This window comes from Eleutherodactylus coqui, chromosome 4, assembly GCF_035609145.1.
Source record: "Eleutherodactylus coqui strain aEleCoq1 chromosome 4, aEleCoq1.hap1, whole genome shotgun sequence".
NCBI classification, from domain to species: Eukaryota; Metazoa; Chordata; class Amphibia; order Anura; family Eleutherodactylidae; genus Eleutherodactylus; species Eleutherodactylus coqui.
Window position 1 is genome coordinate 241,530,478 of NC_089840.1, and position 20,372 is coordinate 241,550,849.

At 43.2% G+C, this 20,372-nt stretch overlaps 3 protein-coding genes across 3 annotated transcripts in view; all 3 read left to right on the forward strand.

The window, feature by feature from the left end:
- Nucleotides 1–20,372, forward strand: part of LOC136626156 (alpha-2-macroglobulin-like) — a 459,985-nt gene that overhangs the window by 196,727 nt on the left and 242,886 nt on the right. The window lies entirely within an intron of this gene.
- Nucleotides 2,901–10,586, forward strand: LOC136626154 (protein NYNRIN-like). Its single transcript, XM_066600958.1, has 2 exons — nt 2,901–3,633; nt 6,814–10,586. Exon 2 carries the CDS (start codon nt 6,939–6,941, stop codon nt 9,354–9,356), a length of 2,418 nt encoding a protein of 805 aa, XP_066457055.1. The 5' UTR covers nt 2,901–3,633; nt 6,814–6,938; the 3' UTR covers nt 9,357–10,586.
- LOC136624976 (alpha-2-macroglobulin-like) overlaps nt 12,406–20,372 on the forward strand; it is a 250,447-nt gene continuing 242,480 nt past the window's right edge. The window contains exons 1-2 of the mRNA XM_066598904.1: nt 12,406–12,422; nt 15,894–16,077. Of these exons, the coding sequence (XP_066455001.1) occupies nt 12,406–12,422; nt 15,894–16,077 (201 nt within the window). The remainder of the gene's footprint in view (nt 12,423–15,893; nt 16,078–20,372) is intronic.

The window sequence follows — 20,372 nt, forward strand, 5'->3', positions numbered from 1 at the left end:
ATTAATGTTGATTATGTTGCAGTCCATTTAGTGGTTTCTGAATAACATATATGAACCCCTTACTGACGGAGCTTTTTTGCTTTTTTCCATTTTTGTTTTTTCCTCCCCCTTTTAAAAAATCGTAACTCCTTTATTTATATATCGATGTTGCTGTATGAGGGCTTGCTTTTTGCAGGACGAGTTGTATTTTTGAATTGTACTATTTAATGTACCATATAATGTACTGAAAAACTTTTTAAAAATTCTAAGTGGAGACAAATTGAAAAAAAAATGACATTCCGCCATCTTTCGGTACTCTCTATTTCTACGGCGCACAAACTGCAACAAAAATGACATGATAATATTATTCTATGGGTCAGTACGATTACTATGATACCAAACTTGTTTAGTTTTTTTTTTTGCTGTACTACTTGTATTTTTTTAAAATATATTTGGTTTTTTAAAATTATTTTCTGTCTCTATTTTCTGCGCACAATAACTTTTTTATTTTTTTGGCGACATAGTTGTGTGAGGGCTCATATAGTGTGGTATGTCCTAACTTTTCTGTTGGTACCATTTTTGTATACAAACGACTTTTTGATCACTTTTTATTACATTTTTTCTTGGAGACAAGGTGACCAAAAAAGCGCAGTTCTGGCGTTCTTTATTTTTTTTTTCAGACGACGTTCATCGTGCGGCGTAAGTAATGTACTACTTTGTTAAATCGGACTTTTATGGATGCAGCGATACCAAATACATATTTTTGCTTAATTATTTAGATTCTTTTATTGCAAATATGGCAAAAGTTTTTTTTTTTAACTTTTATAACTTTTTTTTTTTTTAATAATAAATAAGTAAAACTTTAATGTTTTTTTTTTTCACTTTCTTTTAGTTCCCAGCAGGGACCACAACCAGCGATGCTTGGATCGCTCCAGCAGTATGACGGAATGCTATAGCATTCCGTCATACTACTTTTTGACAGGCAGTCTATCAAGCCACCCCACGGGGATGGCTTAATAGGCAGTCTCCTAGGGCAGCCCGGGGGCCTTACAGAAGGCCCCCAAATGCCATGACACCTGCACAGTTCCCCCGATCTCACCGCGGGGGAAGGGCGTACGGGACCCCCGAACATTGTTTGGGGGATTTAAATGCCGCTGTCAGATAGTGTTACTCTGCCAAACCAAGAAGGCTCTGTCTTCCCCAGTTTCACCAATTCTTGTTCAACAGATGAAAGCAGGGGCCCAAGTTAACACTTTCCAATCCACTGTCTGACGTCTGCAGACATTATGATTTAAGGCTGTATAACTCCGATGTTGGAAGGTGTCCGTTGGGGTTCCCTTACTGTATATTGCCAGCCTCTCTGCTGTCGGAACCTATCCAGCGTGTCACCTCATGCAGTACTGGCTTTAGCCAGCAGAGAGCACCGCTGTATAATGGCAGAAAAAGACTAAGCCCCCTAGGAAAACCAGGATACAAATTGGATTGGAAAGGGTTAATAGAAACAATGTTAGAAAGTGTGTGGCATAATTTTATACTTAGATGTGGAATTACAGGTTACCATTGAAAGGCGAATTCTCTTTGAATATCTGCTTTCAACGTTTTATCCACGTTGATGCCTAGTATTTGTGATGTATCTATATTTAGCCTATAAAACGAGGCCCCACTAAATAGGGATATAATATCTCACACTATTCATCGTCAGTGAAAAATTCAATTTTGTGCTGTCTGAGCCCGAAGGAAAAACCCTTGACCTCTGGGGACATTCTAATCAGTTCTGCTAATGGTTCCATGATCATTATGAATTGTAATGGGGAATGAGGGCACCTCTGGCGGGTACCATTTGTTATATACAAGGGTGAAGATAAGGCTCCGTCTACTAGAACTTTGGTGAAAGGTGTAGTGTAAAGGGCTCGCATCACTGGCAAACATTTTCCTTGTACGCCAAATCTTTGAAGGGTGGCAAAAGCAAATCCCCAGTGGAGTATATCAAATGCCTTCTCTGCATCCAGGGCAAGGAGGGGAGAAGGCGTCTGACTCAACCTCATGGCTGCGATCAAGTTCAATGTCCTCCTCATACTGTCCACCACCTGCCTGCCCTTTGTAAATCCCACCTGGTCATTGTGGATTATAACAAGTAAGATTTCAAGGAGTCTTGTGACTAGAATTTTTGAATATATTTTTGTAGCTGAATTTAAGAGTGAGATCGGCCTACAGTTCGCTGGAAGCTTAGAGGATTTACCTGGCTTAGGGATAGTGACTACAGTTGCTTGTAACATCTCCTACATTGCATCATTAAAGGTGGGGGTAAGGTATGGGGTCAAATCCTGGGAGAAAATCTTGTAGTATTCATTTGAAAACCCATCAGGGCCAGGGGATTTAAAAAATTTTAAAGCGCCAATCACCCTCATCCCCTCGGATATTGAGATGAGTTTATCTAATTTGTGTTTTTTGTTTCCTATGGTGGGCAGGGCCACTTTGTTTAAAAAGGTGCTTATAATAGCTGAGTTACGTTGAGGAGTATATGGGTCATCCTTTAGGTTGTACAACCTATCGTAAAAGGTTTTAAACTCTTCTGTTATCTGTTGGAGATGAGAGTCTTATCAGATTATCATTTTTAACAATATATGTGTTTTTAGCTTTAAAATGACGTTATTTCGTAAGGTTGGCCATTAACTATGAGGGTTTATCAAACAAGGAGTACAAATTAGGACGCCAATAGACCTGATATTTGTTATAATCTTCTAATAAAATTGATCTTAAAATGCGCCTTAATGTCATCAGATCTGTTTGGCATTCAAATGTTAAAGATTTTTGCAAGGTTTTTTCTGTTTTTGAATTTTATCTAATAGGTCATGATAAGGGCCAATAGGGGCTGTAAAGAAATTAATAAATGTCGCTTATCAAAATTAAGTACCGTATATATGCTTATCAATCTATTTTAGCAAAAAGAATATTTTAGCAATATATTGTATGTGTAACAGAAGTCATAACTGCTTTGAGGAAGTACGTCTGATCTAAGTGGAATCAGGAAGCTAAGGCCAGATGTCTTGGAATTTAGCAAAGACATAGCCTAACCGCAAAGAAGTTGCTAGCTCTTACATGTGAAATCAGCTATTTCTTAATGTCATTTATCACAAGGATTAAGTCACAAGAGCAGATGTTCATAACTATAGTAGAATTATCAGCAATTTCTTAAAGATGTGTTTGTCTGAGTCATATATCACACGTCTAAAGTTTATTGAATAATTATGTCATTGTAAGATATAGAAGTCATGTGTTTTTATCAGATGAATGTATGTATCATGAGGTTATTCCCTGTTTAGCCACACGTCCCGTCCTGCGAGAGGGGCTGGCTATAAAAGCCAAGAGATACAGACAATAAAATAGAGTCACTTGTTTCAAACCATATACTGTGTGTATAGGTCTGTGCATGGTCTCTCAAAGGAGCGCTCCTCCTGCTTAGGTCAATTTGGAACCGACAACATAACTGACCAGTCTGTTTGAACAAATTAACCCTCGACAGTTCTTGGCGCCCAACTAAGGGGGCGGGGCTTACCTTTACGGGACATCGCAACCAGTAGACTGAAACAAACTCCTGGCCCGTTGACGTGGATATTGGATCCGGAGACCCCAGACTAAAACACCGGTGTACAGGTAAGAGCTTATCTTACTATTATACAGTCTGGATTCTTTTGATCTGTGTGTCTCTAACGGACTAGAGGTATGTTGTTGCCTGTTTCCTATATTTTCTGCCCCGTCCATATTTTAGAGTGAATAAGTTCATTTAACTGTCCTAGACGGAAGAACTCACTCATTGGGACTTAAAGAGTCATGTTGTCTGTATTGGAGATTGAAATAATTGTTATTGTTATAGTCTCATTTCTGGCAGTCATATTGTTACTCTGGATCTGTTATAATATTACTAAAAGTTCCCTAAGAGGTGAAGTCTGGTCTCCCCTGAATCCTAGTGTTTGAAGTTGACCACGTTTTAGTTCTGTAAATCTATTCCGGGACAGGGAACTGTGTGTTCCCAGATAGTCTCAGTGATTATCTTAGTTTACTGTGTGAAATATACGTCCTGTATACTTAGTGAAGAATAGTCGGAAGTGGTCAAGATGGGATCTGAACAATCTAAGATATATCAGACTCCTATTGAGATAATTAAAGATAGAGAAGGGGAGGACATTTGCAGACAAGCCTATAAAGTTTACAAACGTATAGGCCTTAAGAAGGCGGGAACATTCAATTATGAATTTTGGTCACAATATGAGGATAAGCATAGAAAGGAAATAAGAAAAAAGGGTTTGGAAAAAGGCATGAAGGCTATTCTGGACTGCTCTAAAACAGCAGAAGACGAACACTGGGACTCCGAGTCCCGAGGCGAGGGCATTTTAGTTTATTGTCCTATGCCCCGGCCACCAATAGACGTTCCCATGGAAACCCCTACGGTTCCATTAGTCTCTCCTGTCGTCCCGGCCGTTCCACCAATGTCTCCTAATAATCCCTTTAATTCTCTGTATCCCAATTTGCCACCCCTGCCTCCTACGTATCCACAGGCTACTGCCCAGATGGATACACCTCCCTACAGCCCTCAATCAGGATCCCCGGGCCCTGAAGTAAATAGAGGTCCGGCTTGGGACTGTCCACGTTGTGGTCAACAGAATGCCTGTTTTAAAGAAATCTGTACAGTATGTGGGACTCCACGTCCCAGGGATCAGTGTAGACAACCGATTCCCTTATTCCCAGTTACAACCTCCACTACCCATTATAGAGAACCAAACAGACCAAGTCCACCATTGGGCACGGTCAGACAAGAGGACACTGACAGACCATCGTCTTCTAATGACAGACCTACGGACGCACATAGACCAACTCCCGGGTCTACAGTCACTACATGGCGACCCTGGAGCGCCACAGACCAGATGGCACTGTGTCAGCAACTGCCCGATCCCCAGACAGAGCCAGCAGCTTTCCATAGAAAGTTGGAAGTCATACAGAAAAACTACTCTGCCACTTGGACAGATATGGAATGTCTTATGAATGTAAAATGTCCTCTGGGCCTTTACAATAGTATTGCTCAATTTTGTGGTCTTGAAGATCGCCCAGATGACCCCCAGACATTACCTAGTGGTACTCTATATGTGGACAAGGTTAAAACCTGGTTTAAGGATAAAGCCCAAGAGAGACGTACAGCCCTAACCCAGTGTAGACAGAACAAGGGCGAGTCTATTGAATGTTACTTTGGCCGTTTAGAGGAAGTTGGCAGAGATCTGGGTTTATATGATTGTCCAAAAGCAATACGTAATGCTGCTTTTTGTGAAGCCTTTATGCAAGGAATAGATAAGCGCCTGTCTGAACGCGTTAAAGCATGTACCCCCGATTGGCGACAGGACAAACCGCGTGATCTATATAAGAAAGCTGTAGGATTTGTCATGGACACAGAAGACCACGCAAAGAGTGTTATGGTTAAACATTACACCATGGAGGGGGACACAGTCCGACTTACAGACCCCAGGCGGGAGACCCGTAAGTGTTATAACTGCGGGAAGACTGGACACTTGGCCCGTAATTGTAGAGCCCCTAAACGCCCTAGACAGAACATGTCAGACGAAAGGGGGCAACAGGGAAGTACGGCCACTACCACATCATCCCGCCCACAGGGAAATAACGGGTATACCAATTACCAATGAAGGTCTGGCACTCCTTCCCCCGTGTCCCTTATAGTTACTGACGCACGTGGGCCACAAATTTTTCAGCCTCTAAAAATCCAGGGGAAGGAGGTGCCCTTTTTAATTGACACAGGGGCTACTAAATCATGTGTCAGTACCTCACAAGTCAACGATCTTAGTATTCCCCTCTCAGACTCCATAGCCATAGCCGTTGGAGTGTCCGGGGAACCAACACCCATGCGTGAGACCGAGCCCATAGAAGTCTCTTTTCAAGGGTCACGAGTCCTCACTCGCTTCCTGGTGTCACCCGCTGGGGATTGCATCATGGGAACCGATGTGATGGGACCCCTGGGGTGCTGTATTCAGCTCCATCCTTCTGGTGAGGCTCATGTCAGTACCTCTGCGGCCGACCACCAAGTATTCTGTCTCATGGCAGCAGACTTGGTCACTCCGCCTCCTTCTTGTACTGTATATGTGTTGACCCCAGAAGATACACAGGTTCTCTCAGCAGTGCCAGAGACCCTTTGGGCAAAAGGGAAGACAGACTTGGGCCATCTCCACGTACCCCCAGTCATGGTATATCTCAAAGATGGGGAAAAAGCCCCCATGATCCGCCAATATCCCCTAGCCATGGCACAGGAAGACGCAATAGCCTCCACTATTACAGAGTTATGTGCCTTGAATGCTTTAAAACCTTGCGTCTCACCCGCTAACACGCCACTCTTCCCGGTTAAAAAGAAAGGGAAGAAAGGTGAACCTGATACCTACCGGATGGTTCACGATCTAAGAGAAATCAATAAGGTGACCATCCTAGAAACACCTTTGGTCCCCAACCCTTACACTCTGTTGTCCACCATACCTTCCGGAACCTGTTGGTACACCTTGATCGATCTCGCCAATGCATTTATGTCCGTCCCGCTCCACCCCGATTGCCAGTACCTGTTCGCCTTCACGTTCCGAGGAAAACAGTACTGCTGGACTGTTCTACCACAAGGGGCACAAAACAGCCCAAATCAATTCACCCGATGTATGAGGCTTGTACTTGATGCATGGACGGTCCCACCAGGTGTGGCCCTGCTTCAGTATGTTGATGATCTCCTACTCTGTGCACCGGACAGACCCACCTGCGTTGCGGCCTCACTCAGCCTTCTTTGTTTTCTTGCAGACAGTGGGTGTAAAGCCAGTAAAGACAAATTACAGTTTTGCAAATCTCATGTTGTGTTTCTTGGTCACTGCCTAGGTCCTGGTACAAAACACCTCACGCCAGAACGTACCAAGGTGGTGGAGGACATGCCACTCCCTACCTCCCATGCTCAGTTGCGGACATTTCTGGGGTTAGTTTCATATTGTCGGCCGTGGATTCGCTCTGCCTCCATGACCATGCAGCCTCTGTACGACTGCCTGAGTTCTAAGCCATTTGCTTTGTCTCCGGAAGCCGAGTCAGCTTTCCATCAGCTGAAAATACAGATTACCAGTGCTCCAGCACTGGGTCTGCCTGACTATGATAAACCCTTCCAGATGTTCGTGACTGAGATGGCGGGACATGCTACTGCCGTCCTCACACAAGAGCATGGTGACAAAAAGCGCCCTGTAGCATACTACAGTGCACATCTTGATGCAGTAGCCAGGGGTTCACCCTCCTGTGTAAGAGCAGTTCTGGCTGTACAAGCACTACTTGAGAAAGCTTCTGAGGTGGTCCTAGACTACCCTCTTGTGGTCCTCACGCCCCATGACGTACATGGAATTCTGACACAGGTGAGCCGTAGACATCTTTCTCTTGCTAGACAGGTCAAAATGGAACTTGCAGTACACTCTTCATCCAATGTCTCATTTCAACGTTGCACAACTTTGAATCCGGCCACCTTACTGCCATTAGGTGACACTGATTCAAAAGGGGGAGTAAGCACAGGGGATCAACTTTTTGTCAATTCCCTGGGCGAAGAGGAAGCTTTTGACACCGAGCACCAGCATGACTGTGCTGCTCTGATGGAGCAGGAGACAGCTGGATTTGCTCATGTCACAGATAAGCCTCTCCTGAACCCCCACCTTGAAATGTTTGTGGATGGATCACGATACCAGAATGAGATGGGCAGATTTGTGACAGGGTTTGCTGTAGTATCAATGAATGAAGTACTGATAGGCCGCGCCATGCCCCCACATATGTCAGCACAGGAAGCGGAGCTGTGCGCTCTGACCGAGGCCTGCAAGTTAGCCCGGGGAGTCACTGCTAATATCTACACGGACTCCAGGTACGCGTTTGGCGTTGCGCATGACTATGGGCCGATTTGGCGCGCGTGGAGCTTCCTAACAGCTCAAGGCAGACCGATAAAGAATGGTGAGGCAGTAAGTAATTTAATGTCAGCTATCATGCTCCCGAAGCAGGTAGCCATAATAAAGGTAAAGGCACACACCCGAGGGGACTCCTTGGAAAGCAGAGGCAACGAGAAGGCAGACGGAGCAGCAAAGGCTGCAGCCCTGCTGGACTGGAGGGCACCCGTGTGCAGAGTTCAGACCAGGTCCTGCCCAGCGGAGGAGGATCCTGATCCCCCTGCCAAGGACCAGACCCTCTCTGTCCCACCACAGAAGGAGGTGGACCTACTCCCCTCAGGGCAAGAGCAGGAGCGCTGGGCAAGTGCAGGGGCAGTAAAAGGAAATGAAGGTTGGATGATGGGTTTCCGTATGTGTTTACCTGCGGCTGCCTATCCTAGTATGGCCCTTTTGGCTCATGGAAAGGTGCACGCTTCTCGTAATGCCATGGTAGCCCTGGTGGAGAAAATGTGGTACGCTCCGGGATTTGACAGGATGGCAAAGGCATACGTCAAGGCTTGTGAAATCTGTGCACTACACAACCCCGGTCAAGTAGTAAAGACCCCTCGGAAGTGCACTCCGCGACCTTTGTACCCCTTCCAGAGACTACAGATAGATTACATCCAGCTGCCCAGATCAGGAAGGTATGAGTATGTCTTGGTATGCATTGACCTCTTTTCTGGGTGGGCTGAGGCCTACCCGGTCACGAAGGCCACTGCCCAGGCCACTGCAAAGAAACTTGTGTCAGAGTTAGTGTGCAGATTTGGGGTACCAGAGACCATTGAGAGCGACCGTGGTACTCACTTCACTGGTGAGGTAATGAAGGAAGTCATGTCCGCCTTAGGAGTAGAACAGGCCTTTCACACCCCCTATCATCCACAAAGCTCCGGAAAAGTAGAAAGACTCAATGGCACCCTCAAACTTAAGATACAGAAAGCCATGGTTGAAACAGGAAAACCTTGGCCCGAGTGCCTACCTCTGGCCCTCTACTCAGTACGGACCACACCAAATAGGAAAACAGGACTGTCTCCTTATGAGATTCTCTTTGGCTCCGTGCCCAGGTTAGGACTGTATCACCCCCAAGCTCTATCCCTGGGTCATGATAAAGTTACTTCCTTTGTGCAGGACTTATGCCAAAAGCTAAAAATAACACACGACCTAGTCTTCTCTTCTATTCCAGACCCTGATAGTTTGGAAGGATCCCACTCTCTGAATCCCGGAGATTGGGTGGTGGTAAAGAGACACGTCAGAAAGACTTTGGAACCTCGCTTTGACGGACCATACCAAGTGCTGTTAACCACTCCCACCTCGGTCAAGCTAGAAGGCAAACCCACTTGGATCCATGCCTCACACTGCAAGAAAGTTCCAACGCCTCAGCACCACGAGGGGGGTGGAGAGTAAGCCCAACCCAGGGTGGGGGAGGAGGATGGCAACCTGGACACCAGCATTGATAGTCTGGATAGGTGTATTATTTACCCTTTGTTTTCTTGGACTACTCTCTTTTCGGGACAATTCTTCATCAACTGTCGATGTAAGAAGAAGATGGACTGTTTGGGCGGAAGGACACCCCAACATGTGGGAATACTTTGCAAAAGACGTACTGAACATTTCCCATATGTGCATGCCCAACCTGCGGAGTGGGGAAGATATTTTACGGACTTGCTTACTGTGTATCCCCACTCCAATAAAGACACTTCGCGATATATATTCAATAGTGCATAATGATAGTGATGTGGAAGAGAGCAATGTTATTCAGGAAAATACCTTTCTTAATGTATATGAATATTGTTCCATTGTGATGCGGTCAAACATACACTTTATGTTTCACATAAATGATAAGAGATTTGTTTAGATTCATGAAAACAATAATACATTTTAAAAAGTCAGATGTCGGCTGTGATCTTGGGACTTGTTCCGATCGCCATATTTGGGGTCAGGAAGGAATTTTTCCCTTTTATACAAGGATAATTGGCTTTTTTCCTAAAAGGGTTTTCGCCTTCCTCTGGATCAACTCAGCCTCAAAATTCCCCATAATTGTCATTCCTGTGTGTGACTTCCTGATGTCCAAAATGGGGGAATGATAAGGGCCAATAGGGGCTGTAAAGAAATTAATAAATGTCGCTTATCAAAATTAAGTACCGTATATATGCTTATCAATCTATTTTAGCAAAAAGAATATTTTAGCAATATATTGTATGTGTAACAGAAGTCATAACTGCTTTGAGGAAGTACGTCTGATCTAAGTGGAATCAGGAAGCTAAGGCCAGATGTCTTGGAATTTAGCAAAGACATAGCCTAACCGCAAAGAAGTTGCTAGCTCTTACATGTGAAATCAGCTATTTCTTAATGTCATTTATCACAAGGATTAAGTCACAAGAGCAGATGTTCATAACTATAGTAGAATTATCAGCAATTTCTTAAAGATGTGTTTGTCTGAGTCATATATCACACGTCTAAAGTTTATTGAATAATTATGTCATTGTAAGATATAGAAGTCATGTGTTTTTATCAGATGAATGTATGTATCATGAGGTTATTCCCTGTTTAGCCACACGTCCCGTCCTGCGAGAGGGGCTGGCTATAAAAGCCAAGAGATACAGACAATAAAATAGAGTCACTTGTTTCAAACCATATACTGTGTGTATAGGTCTGTGCATGGTCTCTCAAAGGAGCGCTCCTCCTGCTTAGGTCAATTTGGAACCGACAACATAACTGACCAGTCTGTTTGAACAAATTAACCCTCGACAGTCATCTATTTGTACCTGTTTATTCTTTTTATGTTGGGCACCTAATTATATTAGTGTTCCCCTGATAACTGCTTTATGAGCATTCCCTAGAGAAAAACTGCTTATGTCTGGGCTTGAATGAATGTCAAAATACTCTCTAAGGGCCTCTTTATATCAGTAATTGGTTTGTAGGGGATTTGAATAGATTTACATTGTTACGTAAGATCCTAGCGCTCCCTTGTGGTGTTCCCAGTACAAGCTTCAAAAATATAGGCGAGTGGTCAGACCAGGTGGTGGTTCCTATATCTGATGCTAGAGTTATTGGAAGGGTTCATCTGTCCACCAGGAACAGGTCAATGCGAGAGAATGTTTTGTGGCGTAGGGAGTAAAAGTTAAATTCTTTGGATGATGAGTTAAGACATCTAAAGGTGTCATACATAGCTTCTTTGTGAAGCCAAGGATGGAGGGTGGGAGAGGTTCTGTGGCTAGCTGTAGAGTCCATTATTTTATCTGGGATGATTCTGAAATCTCTGCATATAAACAATTTTCCTTTTTGGATTATCCTAATCTTTTATATGATTTTATTCAGAAAAGAAATTTGGGTACTATTTGGAACGTATAAGTTTGCTAGAGTAATATGGCTTCCATTTAATGTGTCCATTAGTATAAGATATCTCCCCTCTAGATCAATCACTTGTTCTAGCATCACAAACTGAAGATTCTCTCTAACTGCAATAAGGACACCCACCTTTTTCTTTTGAGCACATGACATATATATTTGTGGATACTTTTTATTGGTAAATTTTGGACAAGCTACCCCTGAGAAGTGTGTCTCTTTTAAACACACTTTGTCTGCTTTGGACATATTAGCGTCTTTCCAAATTTTTGCCCTTCTGAAAGGGGAATTCAGCCCTTTAGTGTTTTGCGATAGGATCTTAATCGACATGATATATTGGATCATAGTGAGTTATATTAGGAATCCAACTCTTGGTAGTGCACATATAAAACATAATAACTATAACAACAATCCAAGAACAAGAATTAAGACTTATATCGGTCAAGATTGTAGCTAGGTATCGTTGGTGGTTAAACGTATGGACCTGAAAGATGAAACATATAAACCAAACAATTAGTGTATCAGATTCTAACACCCGCATATTTTGGGGGGAACAGAAAAGTTCACCTGGCAGTCATCAGCCTCTTTAACCATTTGCAATAGTTTAGACCTAACAGCTGCAGGGTATCTATGCAGGCAAGTGAAGTTACCAGAAGGTAAAAAGTAACATTTATGTAGACAATTTATGAGCAGCTCCTCTGAGTTTTCTTTGGTCGCATCAGGTTTGCATCCTGTTGTTTTCCTGGGGCGGGGATATTCCATGTTTCCGAAATTTTTTCTCGGTCTTTAGGAGATGTAATAATGTGGAGAATGTTATCCTTCTGCATAAGTAATTTTGTGGGAAAGCCCATCTGTACGGGATTTCTGCAGATCATAGAACTTGTGAAATATGTGAGAAGGTTCTTCTGCTTTGGATGGTGGAAGGAGATAAATCAGCATATAGGTGGATATTTGCATATGGGTAAGGTAACTTGGCAAGTTTGCGTGTAGCGTACATCTGAGCCTCTTTTATGTGAAATAAATGAATTCTCGCAATTATATCCCCCAAGATTGCTTCTGAGAGAAACTTCAGTTTGATCCACCTGTGGACTCTATCAATTATATGATCATGATCCAAGCTGTTTGGTAATAAGGCTGCTATTTTTTTAAGTCTATTAAATTGGTTTGGGTAATGTTTTCAAGGATACCTCTAAATTTTACGTTATTTCACCTGCTCCTATCTTCCAGGTCTGCCATCTTATTTTTTTATGAGAGACACTTCCTCTTTTAGAGCTTAATGAGCATCTATTAGGCTCTGGAAGAGGAAGTGAGTTCTTCAATTTTGTTTTCTATTTGACTAGTACCATCCCATATTTCTTGAAGGGAAGTATTAAATGATAAGGAGAAGTGATTCAGATCGCATTATCATAACCCCCTTACCGCCATCACCATATTTTTAATAAATTCCACTGAAGCTGGGTGACTGGACGCGGGGATGTTTGCCAAGAAATCTCCCACAGGAAAAGTGCTCCTTTGTGGGGAGAGAGGTGGTGAAAGTCTAGGTCTCTGTTTTTCAGAGTTTGTTAATGGGGAAGAGGGAGAGGAAAAACATGAAGAATCTTCAGCTGCCATTTATTAATAGGGGGCTGTTATATGTCTCTCCAGTAGTCTACCCCTCCTTATCCAGTAGGAGACTCCCCAATATCTCTTTCTGTGCATGCTGTGTGTCCATTGCAACATCCGCTGCACTGATAGCTGGGCTTATTGTAGGGAATAAGGGGGAAGGTAGAGGGGACGAGATTGCCGGTGCCATCTTGCCACCTCGTGTTACACCGTAATGAGTCTTCCCCTCTTCCACACTCATCGCACTCTGTGCTGGCACTCCTGTCTGTCTTCTTTGAAGTGCTCCAGTGCTTATACTGGTGTTGGCTATGATGTCCATTGGCCTGGAGGCAGAAGCCTGCACTCTCACTCACTATGGATCCGATAGGGGAGGGAGGGCCTCAGGAGCCAGCGGCTCACTGCTGGCAGGCGCTCCAAGCTGAAAAAAAGTTTAACACTCTTTGTGGCGGTACTTTAAAGGATCTGCGCTTCGACATGTTTAGAGGATATGCTGGTAAGTAGCTTTCTTTGTTTTCCCTGCTTTTGGTAGTAGTTTGAAGTTGTTTTTAAGGCTGATTTTGCGCGGAGCTCAGAGTGAGATGTCCACTTCGGTCTGCATTCAAGCCACACACCCCTTCCTGTCTATTTTAAAATACTGTCCTATTAATATGGTATTCTCTTCTATGCTACCATGTAACAACCTTTTTTGTACATATCTATATTTTGCACTGCTAGTCCTTTTCTAGAAGCAGTCTGTTACGGTATACTACCCTTGATACGCCAGCCTGCGTGCCCTATATCTCACCCACAACCCCTGTCCCTGCCTACTTGCCTCCACTCCTGGCTAACCTCAGGCGGGCAACTGGGCTGCGATCCCTACTCTCGCTAGGGACTGAAAAGGGACGCTGGTGTACGTGGATGGAAAGGGTAGAATACTGACAGAAAACACAGATGTAAATAACCAACACAAACAATACTAAGCACAACTGAGGCAGATGGAAAAACCTGGCGAATAATAGCAAAGTATAGCAGACAAGATGACAGGAGCAGGAGACCAACCGAGGCAGACTAGCTAGCACACTTAGGGAAATCAATAACTGGCAGTGATTGGCAGTCTCTGCCCGACCTTTAAACAAAAGCCTTTGCCCAGGGGTGGAGAGAGGGAGACAGCCAACTCCAAACAGAACATAATAAAAGGGAGCTCGTGCACGGCAGCTTTACTCACAGGTGCACGCGCGCATGATGCTACGTGCCTCCAGCACCATGCAGCCCACAGCGGCCAGGCACCCGCTCCCCTGGCAGCCGAACAACAAGCCGCCGGAATGCGCCCCGACCGCAGGACCCCACATACTGCCGCCCCAGAGGACCAGCAACCGCCGCATGGTAACACAATCTATAATTTATCAGTTAAGCCTTATCTGTTTTAAAACTCCGAAGATTGTGTTCATAATTCATAAGTCTGGGAGCCAGTTTACCAGTAACAAACTGTTGGTGGCAGCATGAATTTGTGTGAGTATTGTAGAGTGCCAGGGCCATTAAAACAGATCAGGTGGTGATTTGAGCTTTTGCTTCGCATGCATGCAGAAGCTCAGGAAAGCTGGGTACAAATCAGCCTGTATTCTACTGACTACAAGCTTGCAATACTGCTAGAGTGATCGATCGAGCCTCAGCCATAACGGTTGGTAGTGGCGAAGCACTCGGTATAGTCAATCCGTGAGTAATTGGGGACAGAGGTGAGATCAATAAATATCCTCCTCTCTCCTCCTGTACATGACACCCAGTATGATTATTAACCATCACATTAAACCGTCCTCTTGGCTTTGCTATTCAAGCTGTGTGAAATATGGACATAAAAGATGTATTTGTTGCTCCATTGTTCACACTACAAAAACTTTAAGCCATGTGGCATAGCTCAATATATAAACTGTAATACTTTTGTGGTTTATCTCATTACATGTCTGTTCTGTCAGTATATCTGATATTGAGTATGCTGGAAGAAAAAATATATCGGCTCTTTCATCCAATTTCTTTTTGGTTCATAAAGGAGATTTTTCCTCTCTATAAGTCTGCGGTACTAAACGAGTTAACCGCCCATTATAAGGTGGAGATCATCATAGCAAACTTCTTGATAAAGAGGCATTTTGGATGCATATTTTGCAAACCTATGAATCACTGCCTTGACTTTTTATTGCACTATTAGTTAGTTATTTTTATTGTTTCCTTGTCTTTGTAGTTTGCCTCTGATATCATGTGTTCTTTTTTCAAGCACCCATTGGCTGTCTATTGTGATATATGTGTTAATCACATGTGCCTTGATGTCTATGATTTAGGGCAACATGCTTGTCTGAAACATGTAAGACAGCACATGTCCTTTCTTCCTCCATGTCTGTCTGTATCGTTTAATAAAAACTAAAAGCTTTTAAACCAACGCTGGACTTTCTCCATTTTCCTGTGCATCAGTTGTTGGTTCTAGCCAATTCTTGCGTGGAAGCGACTGCAGAAGAGCTGGATTCTGTTTTGCATTTTCCTTGATACCCTCCAGAGTTTAAAAACTCCCAGTATGCCTTGATGATTGCAATTTGGCCTCTTGCATGTATACCATTTTAGAAATCCTAATTTGGCGGTTAGACAAATTTGATTGAGCTCTAATATCTTGTCCTGCATTTATCCGCCATACGTTTTAAAATATTATCTGACTTTATTTGATTTTTCTCTAGTGTAGGATGTTCGAGGGACGGTCTGGAGAGTTGTGTCACTCTTGTCAGGGCAGCTACTCTGCTAAGGTAGCAGCATAATAGTAGTACAACAGGGTTTTTCTTCATGACTTTAAACTTGCTTATTCAAAGTTAAGTTTTGTCTCTGAAAGGGTGTCCATTTTTTGGTTTTGTAGATTATAAACTTGACACAAGTAATAACCTTTTTACGTAATTCCTAATAATGATTGCATTTGTATTATGACGTCTGATTTCCACATTTGATTAATAACTAATAGCTGATGTTTCTGTATCCTTACAGGCATTATTTGATTACGGTCCCTATAAATTTAGCAGAGGGGGTTGAGGAGAAAGCCTGTGCGGCCTTTCTTGATCTGAAGGGGCCGGTTGATTTAAAACTTGAGCTGAAGAAAGATGACCAAGTTTACCCCTTAGCTGAACATAAAATCTATGCCAATGACCATTATGAATGTTATCCCTTCAAGGTTTGTATACATCTATAGGGTATAATGCATGACTCACCTTACAAAATGGTAATAATTGGTGTTCAATGTACCAAATATTTGAAAACTGGAAAACTATGTATGATATTTAATACAGGAATCAGAACCATGTATGGTATTCAATATGGGAATGACAAGCAGATATGAAGGTATGATTCAGAAAAATCTGGATGTTTTCTTCTACAAACAGCACCCACCAGTCGATAGGATGCATATGGTATTGCAGCCTTGTTCCATTCACTTCAATAGAGCTCAACTACAATAACACACCGAATCCATGAATGGTTGCCACGCTGATTTGGGAAGAACACAGCCAGATTGTTGTAATCCTAGACAAATTCTTTAACAAGAAATATTATCAGAAAGCCACCCTCAGAAAGATTAAAAATAGGGATGAGCGAGTATACTCGCTAAGGCACTACTCGCTCGAGTAATGTGCTTTAGACGAGTATCTCCCTGCTCGTCCCTGAAGATTCGAGGGCCGCCGCAGAGCGGGGAGCGGCGGGGGAGAGCTGGGAGATCTCTCTCTCCCTCTCTCCTGCCCGCTCTCCCCTGCTCCCCGCCGCAACTCACCTGTCAGCTGCGGCGGCTCCCGAATCTTCAGGGACGAGCAGGGAGATACTCGGCTAAGGCACATTACTCGAGCGAGTAGTGCTTTAGCGAGTATACTCGCTCATTCCTAATTAAAAATTAAAAATATGTCTAAATTCTTAATACAAAACAAAAAAGTTATTTTGTCCAATATGTTATAGCAAAAATAGAAATAAGAAAAACAAAATCCTAGACAACCCTTTTAAAGGGGTTGTCCCGCGCCGAAACGTTTTTTTTTTTTTTTGCATCGCCCCCCCGTTCGGCGCAGGACAAACCCAAGGGATGTGTTAAAATAAAAAAAAATAATTTTACTTACCCGAATCCCCGCTCTGCGACTTCTTTCTTCTTTTCCGGCAAGATGGCCGCCAGGATCTTCACCCACGATGCACCGTGGGCTCTGTGCGGTCCATTGCCGATTCCAGCCTCCTGGGGCGATGACACGTAGAAGGGGGCGGAGCCAGAACACTGCTCGTGCCCGGACCGACCAGAAGGGAGAAGACCCTTCTGCGCAAACGCGTCTAATCGGGCGATTAGACGCTGAAATTAGACGGCACCATGGAGACGGGGACGCTAGCAACGGAGCAGGTAAGTGAATAACTTCTGTATGGCTCATATTTAATGCACGATGTATATTACAAAGTGCATTAATATGGCCATACAGAAGTGTATACCCCAACTTGCTGCCGCGGGACAACCCCTTTAAGGCTCACATATCAAAATAAAGTTGTTTTGTTCTCCCTATGAGTGGAGCATAAGTAGACAGGCAGATAACCTTCCCTGTAACACAATGACGATGGAGCAATGTCCGCTTTCAACTTTATTGCAAGGTAGAGGTAAAACGGTAGAACATAGAAAATAATGCACTTAGCAATGTACACTAACATAGCAGTTAAAGATGAGCGAACACCAAAATGTTCGGGTTCGCGTTATTTGAAACGAACTTCCCGCGATGTTCGGGTGTTCGTTTCGAATAACGAACCCCATTGAAGTCAATGGGCGACCGGAACATTTTTGTATTTCGCCGATGCTCGCTAAGGTTTTCATGTGTGAAAATCTTGGCAATTCAAGAAAATGATGGGAACGACACAGCAAGTTCTCCTCTGCCACAGCTGTAACAGCTGTGGCAGAGAAGAACGATGTTAGCCCATTGAATTCAATGGAGCCGTCAATACAGCCGACTCCACTGAATGCAATGGGCTGCCGGCGATCGCGGGATGAATTGTCGGAAAGGGGTTAACTATATAAGCCCTTTCCTGCAATTCATCCAGAAATGTGTAAAAATAAAAAATATATATATACTCACCTGGTGCCGACAGACGGAGTTCAGCGCGGCAGGCTGCAGTTCTCCTGAACTGCTCTGAACAGCTGTTAGTAGTATTCAGCAGCCGGGGATTTAAAATCCCCGCCTGCTGAATAAGATGCCTCTGAATGGTCACAGCCTGACCAATCAGAGGCCAGCCCTCACTCACACCCATTCATGAATTCATGAATGGGTGAGTGAGGGCTGCCTCTGATTGGCTCAGGGGCAGGAGAGCTGCCCCTGAGCCAATCAGAGGCAGCCCTCACTCACCCATTCATGAATTCATGAATGGGTGTGAGTGAGGGCTGGCCTCTGATTGGTCAGGCTGTGACCATTCAGAGGCATCTTATTCAGCAGGCGGGGATTTTAAATCCCCGGCTGCTGAATACTACTCACAGCTGTTCAGAGCAGTTCAGGAGAACTGCAGCCTGCCGCGCTGAACTCCGTCTGTCGGCACCAGGTGAGTATATATATATTTTTTATTTTTACACATTTCTGGATGAATTGCAGGAAAGGGCTTATATATTTAACCCCTTTCCGACAATTCATCCCGCGATCGCCGGCAGCCCATTGCATTCAGTGGAGTCGGCTGTATTGCCGGTTCCATTGAATTCAATGGGCAAACATCGTTCTTCTCTGTCACAGATGTTACAGCTGTGGCAGAGAAGAAGGATTTGTCTTCTATATGTTCTCAATGGGGTTGGCGCTGCTGCCGCCGGCCCCATTGAGCGCATATAGACGAACATCCGAACATCGTGTGGTGTTCGTTACGAATAACGAACATCCCGAACACCCTAATATTCGCCCGAGCATCAAGCTCGGACGAGTACGTTCGCTCATCTCTAATAGCAGTACATAGAATACATTACATACATGTAATGTGCATACACTAGGACACATGCTGTGCTATCTGAATAACACACATAAATCTAGAAACTATAATCATGGAACTGGAAACATAATATACACATGATGTAAGAGTATGAGTTCAGGTAGAAGTTCTCACATACCGATGATGCCGCTGTGAGCCTGGATAATAAAGGTTTCCAGAGGGTCTCTAGAGCAGTCCAGACATGGAGGGAATGTGCCAGAAAATGGCTGCTGTGGGCTGAGCTGATGATGTCACTGTGGTCATGGGTAAAAGATACAGAATCCCTCAGAGGACAAAATAGACTGAGGCTCAGTATATAAATGCCCACTAGATGGAGCCCTAACAGAAAGTCTATCTAGTAATGCCAGAAATAAAGCAATACCATATCTACCGTGTTTCCCCGAAAATAAGACAGTGTCTTATATTAATTTTTGTTCAAAAAGGTTTAACGTTTTTACATGTATAGCTGCCTGGACACTATTTAAATTGACTGTTTTAATTAACTGTTAGCAGGGCTTAATTTTGGAGTGGGGCTTATATTTCAAGCATCCTCAAAAAGCCTCAAAAATCATTTTGCATCCTCAAAAATTCTGGAAAATCATGCTATGTCTTATTTTCAGGGGATGCCTTATTTTCAGGGAAACAGGGGTATATATATATATATATATATATATATATATATATATATATATATATATATATATATATATATATATATATATATATATATATATGACGAAAGCCCTCACTGACTCACTGACTGACTGACTGACTCACTCACTCACTGACTCGCCAAAAGTTCTCCAACTTCCCGATGTCGTAGAAACATGAAATTTGGCACAAGCATAGATTATCTCCAAAATAGGAAAAGTAATTGGGTCCCAACTCCATTATTCAATTCTAGCGCAAAAGAATTGGCGTCGAAATTTTACGTACATAATCTAAATCTGTCACTTCCCAAAGTCATAGAAACTTAAAACTTGGCACAAGCATTGAATATGTCATAAATAGGAAAAGTTAATGGGTCCCAACTTGATTATTAAGTAATATGCGCAAAAGAATTAGCGTGCAAATTTTACGTACGGAATCTAATTCTCTCACTTCCCGGTGTCATAGAAACTCGAAATTTGGTAGGAGCATTAATTATGTCAGAAATAGGAAAAGCTAATGGGTCCCAAATCGATTATTCAATTCTATGTGCAAAAGAATTAGCGTCCAAATTTTACGTACGGAATCTAATTTTCTCACTTTCCGGTGTCATAGAAACGGGAAATTTGCCGCGAGCATTGATTATGTCACAAATAGGAAAAGCTAATTGGTCCCAACTCGATTATTCAATTCTAGCGCAAAAGAATTGGCGTCAAAATTTTACGTGCGGAATGTAATTTTTTCACTTTCCGTTGTCATAGAAACGTGAAATTTGGCACGAGCATTAATTACATCAAAAATAGGAAAAGCTAATGGGTCCCAACTCGATTATTCAATTCTAGCGTAAAAGAATTGGCGTCCAAATTT

Bases quoted from the DNA above. Each gene is read 5' to 3' on its own strand.
- LOC136626154 (XM_066600958.1), top strand. From the start codon at position 6,939: ATGCCACTCCCTACCTCCCATGCTCAGTTGCGGACATTTCTGGGGTTA.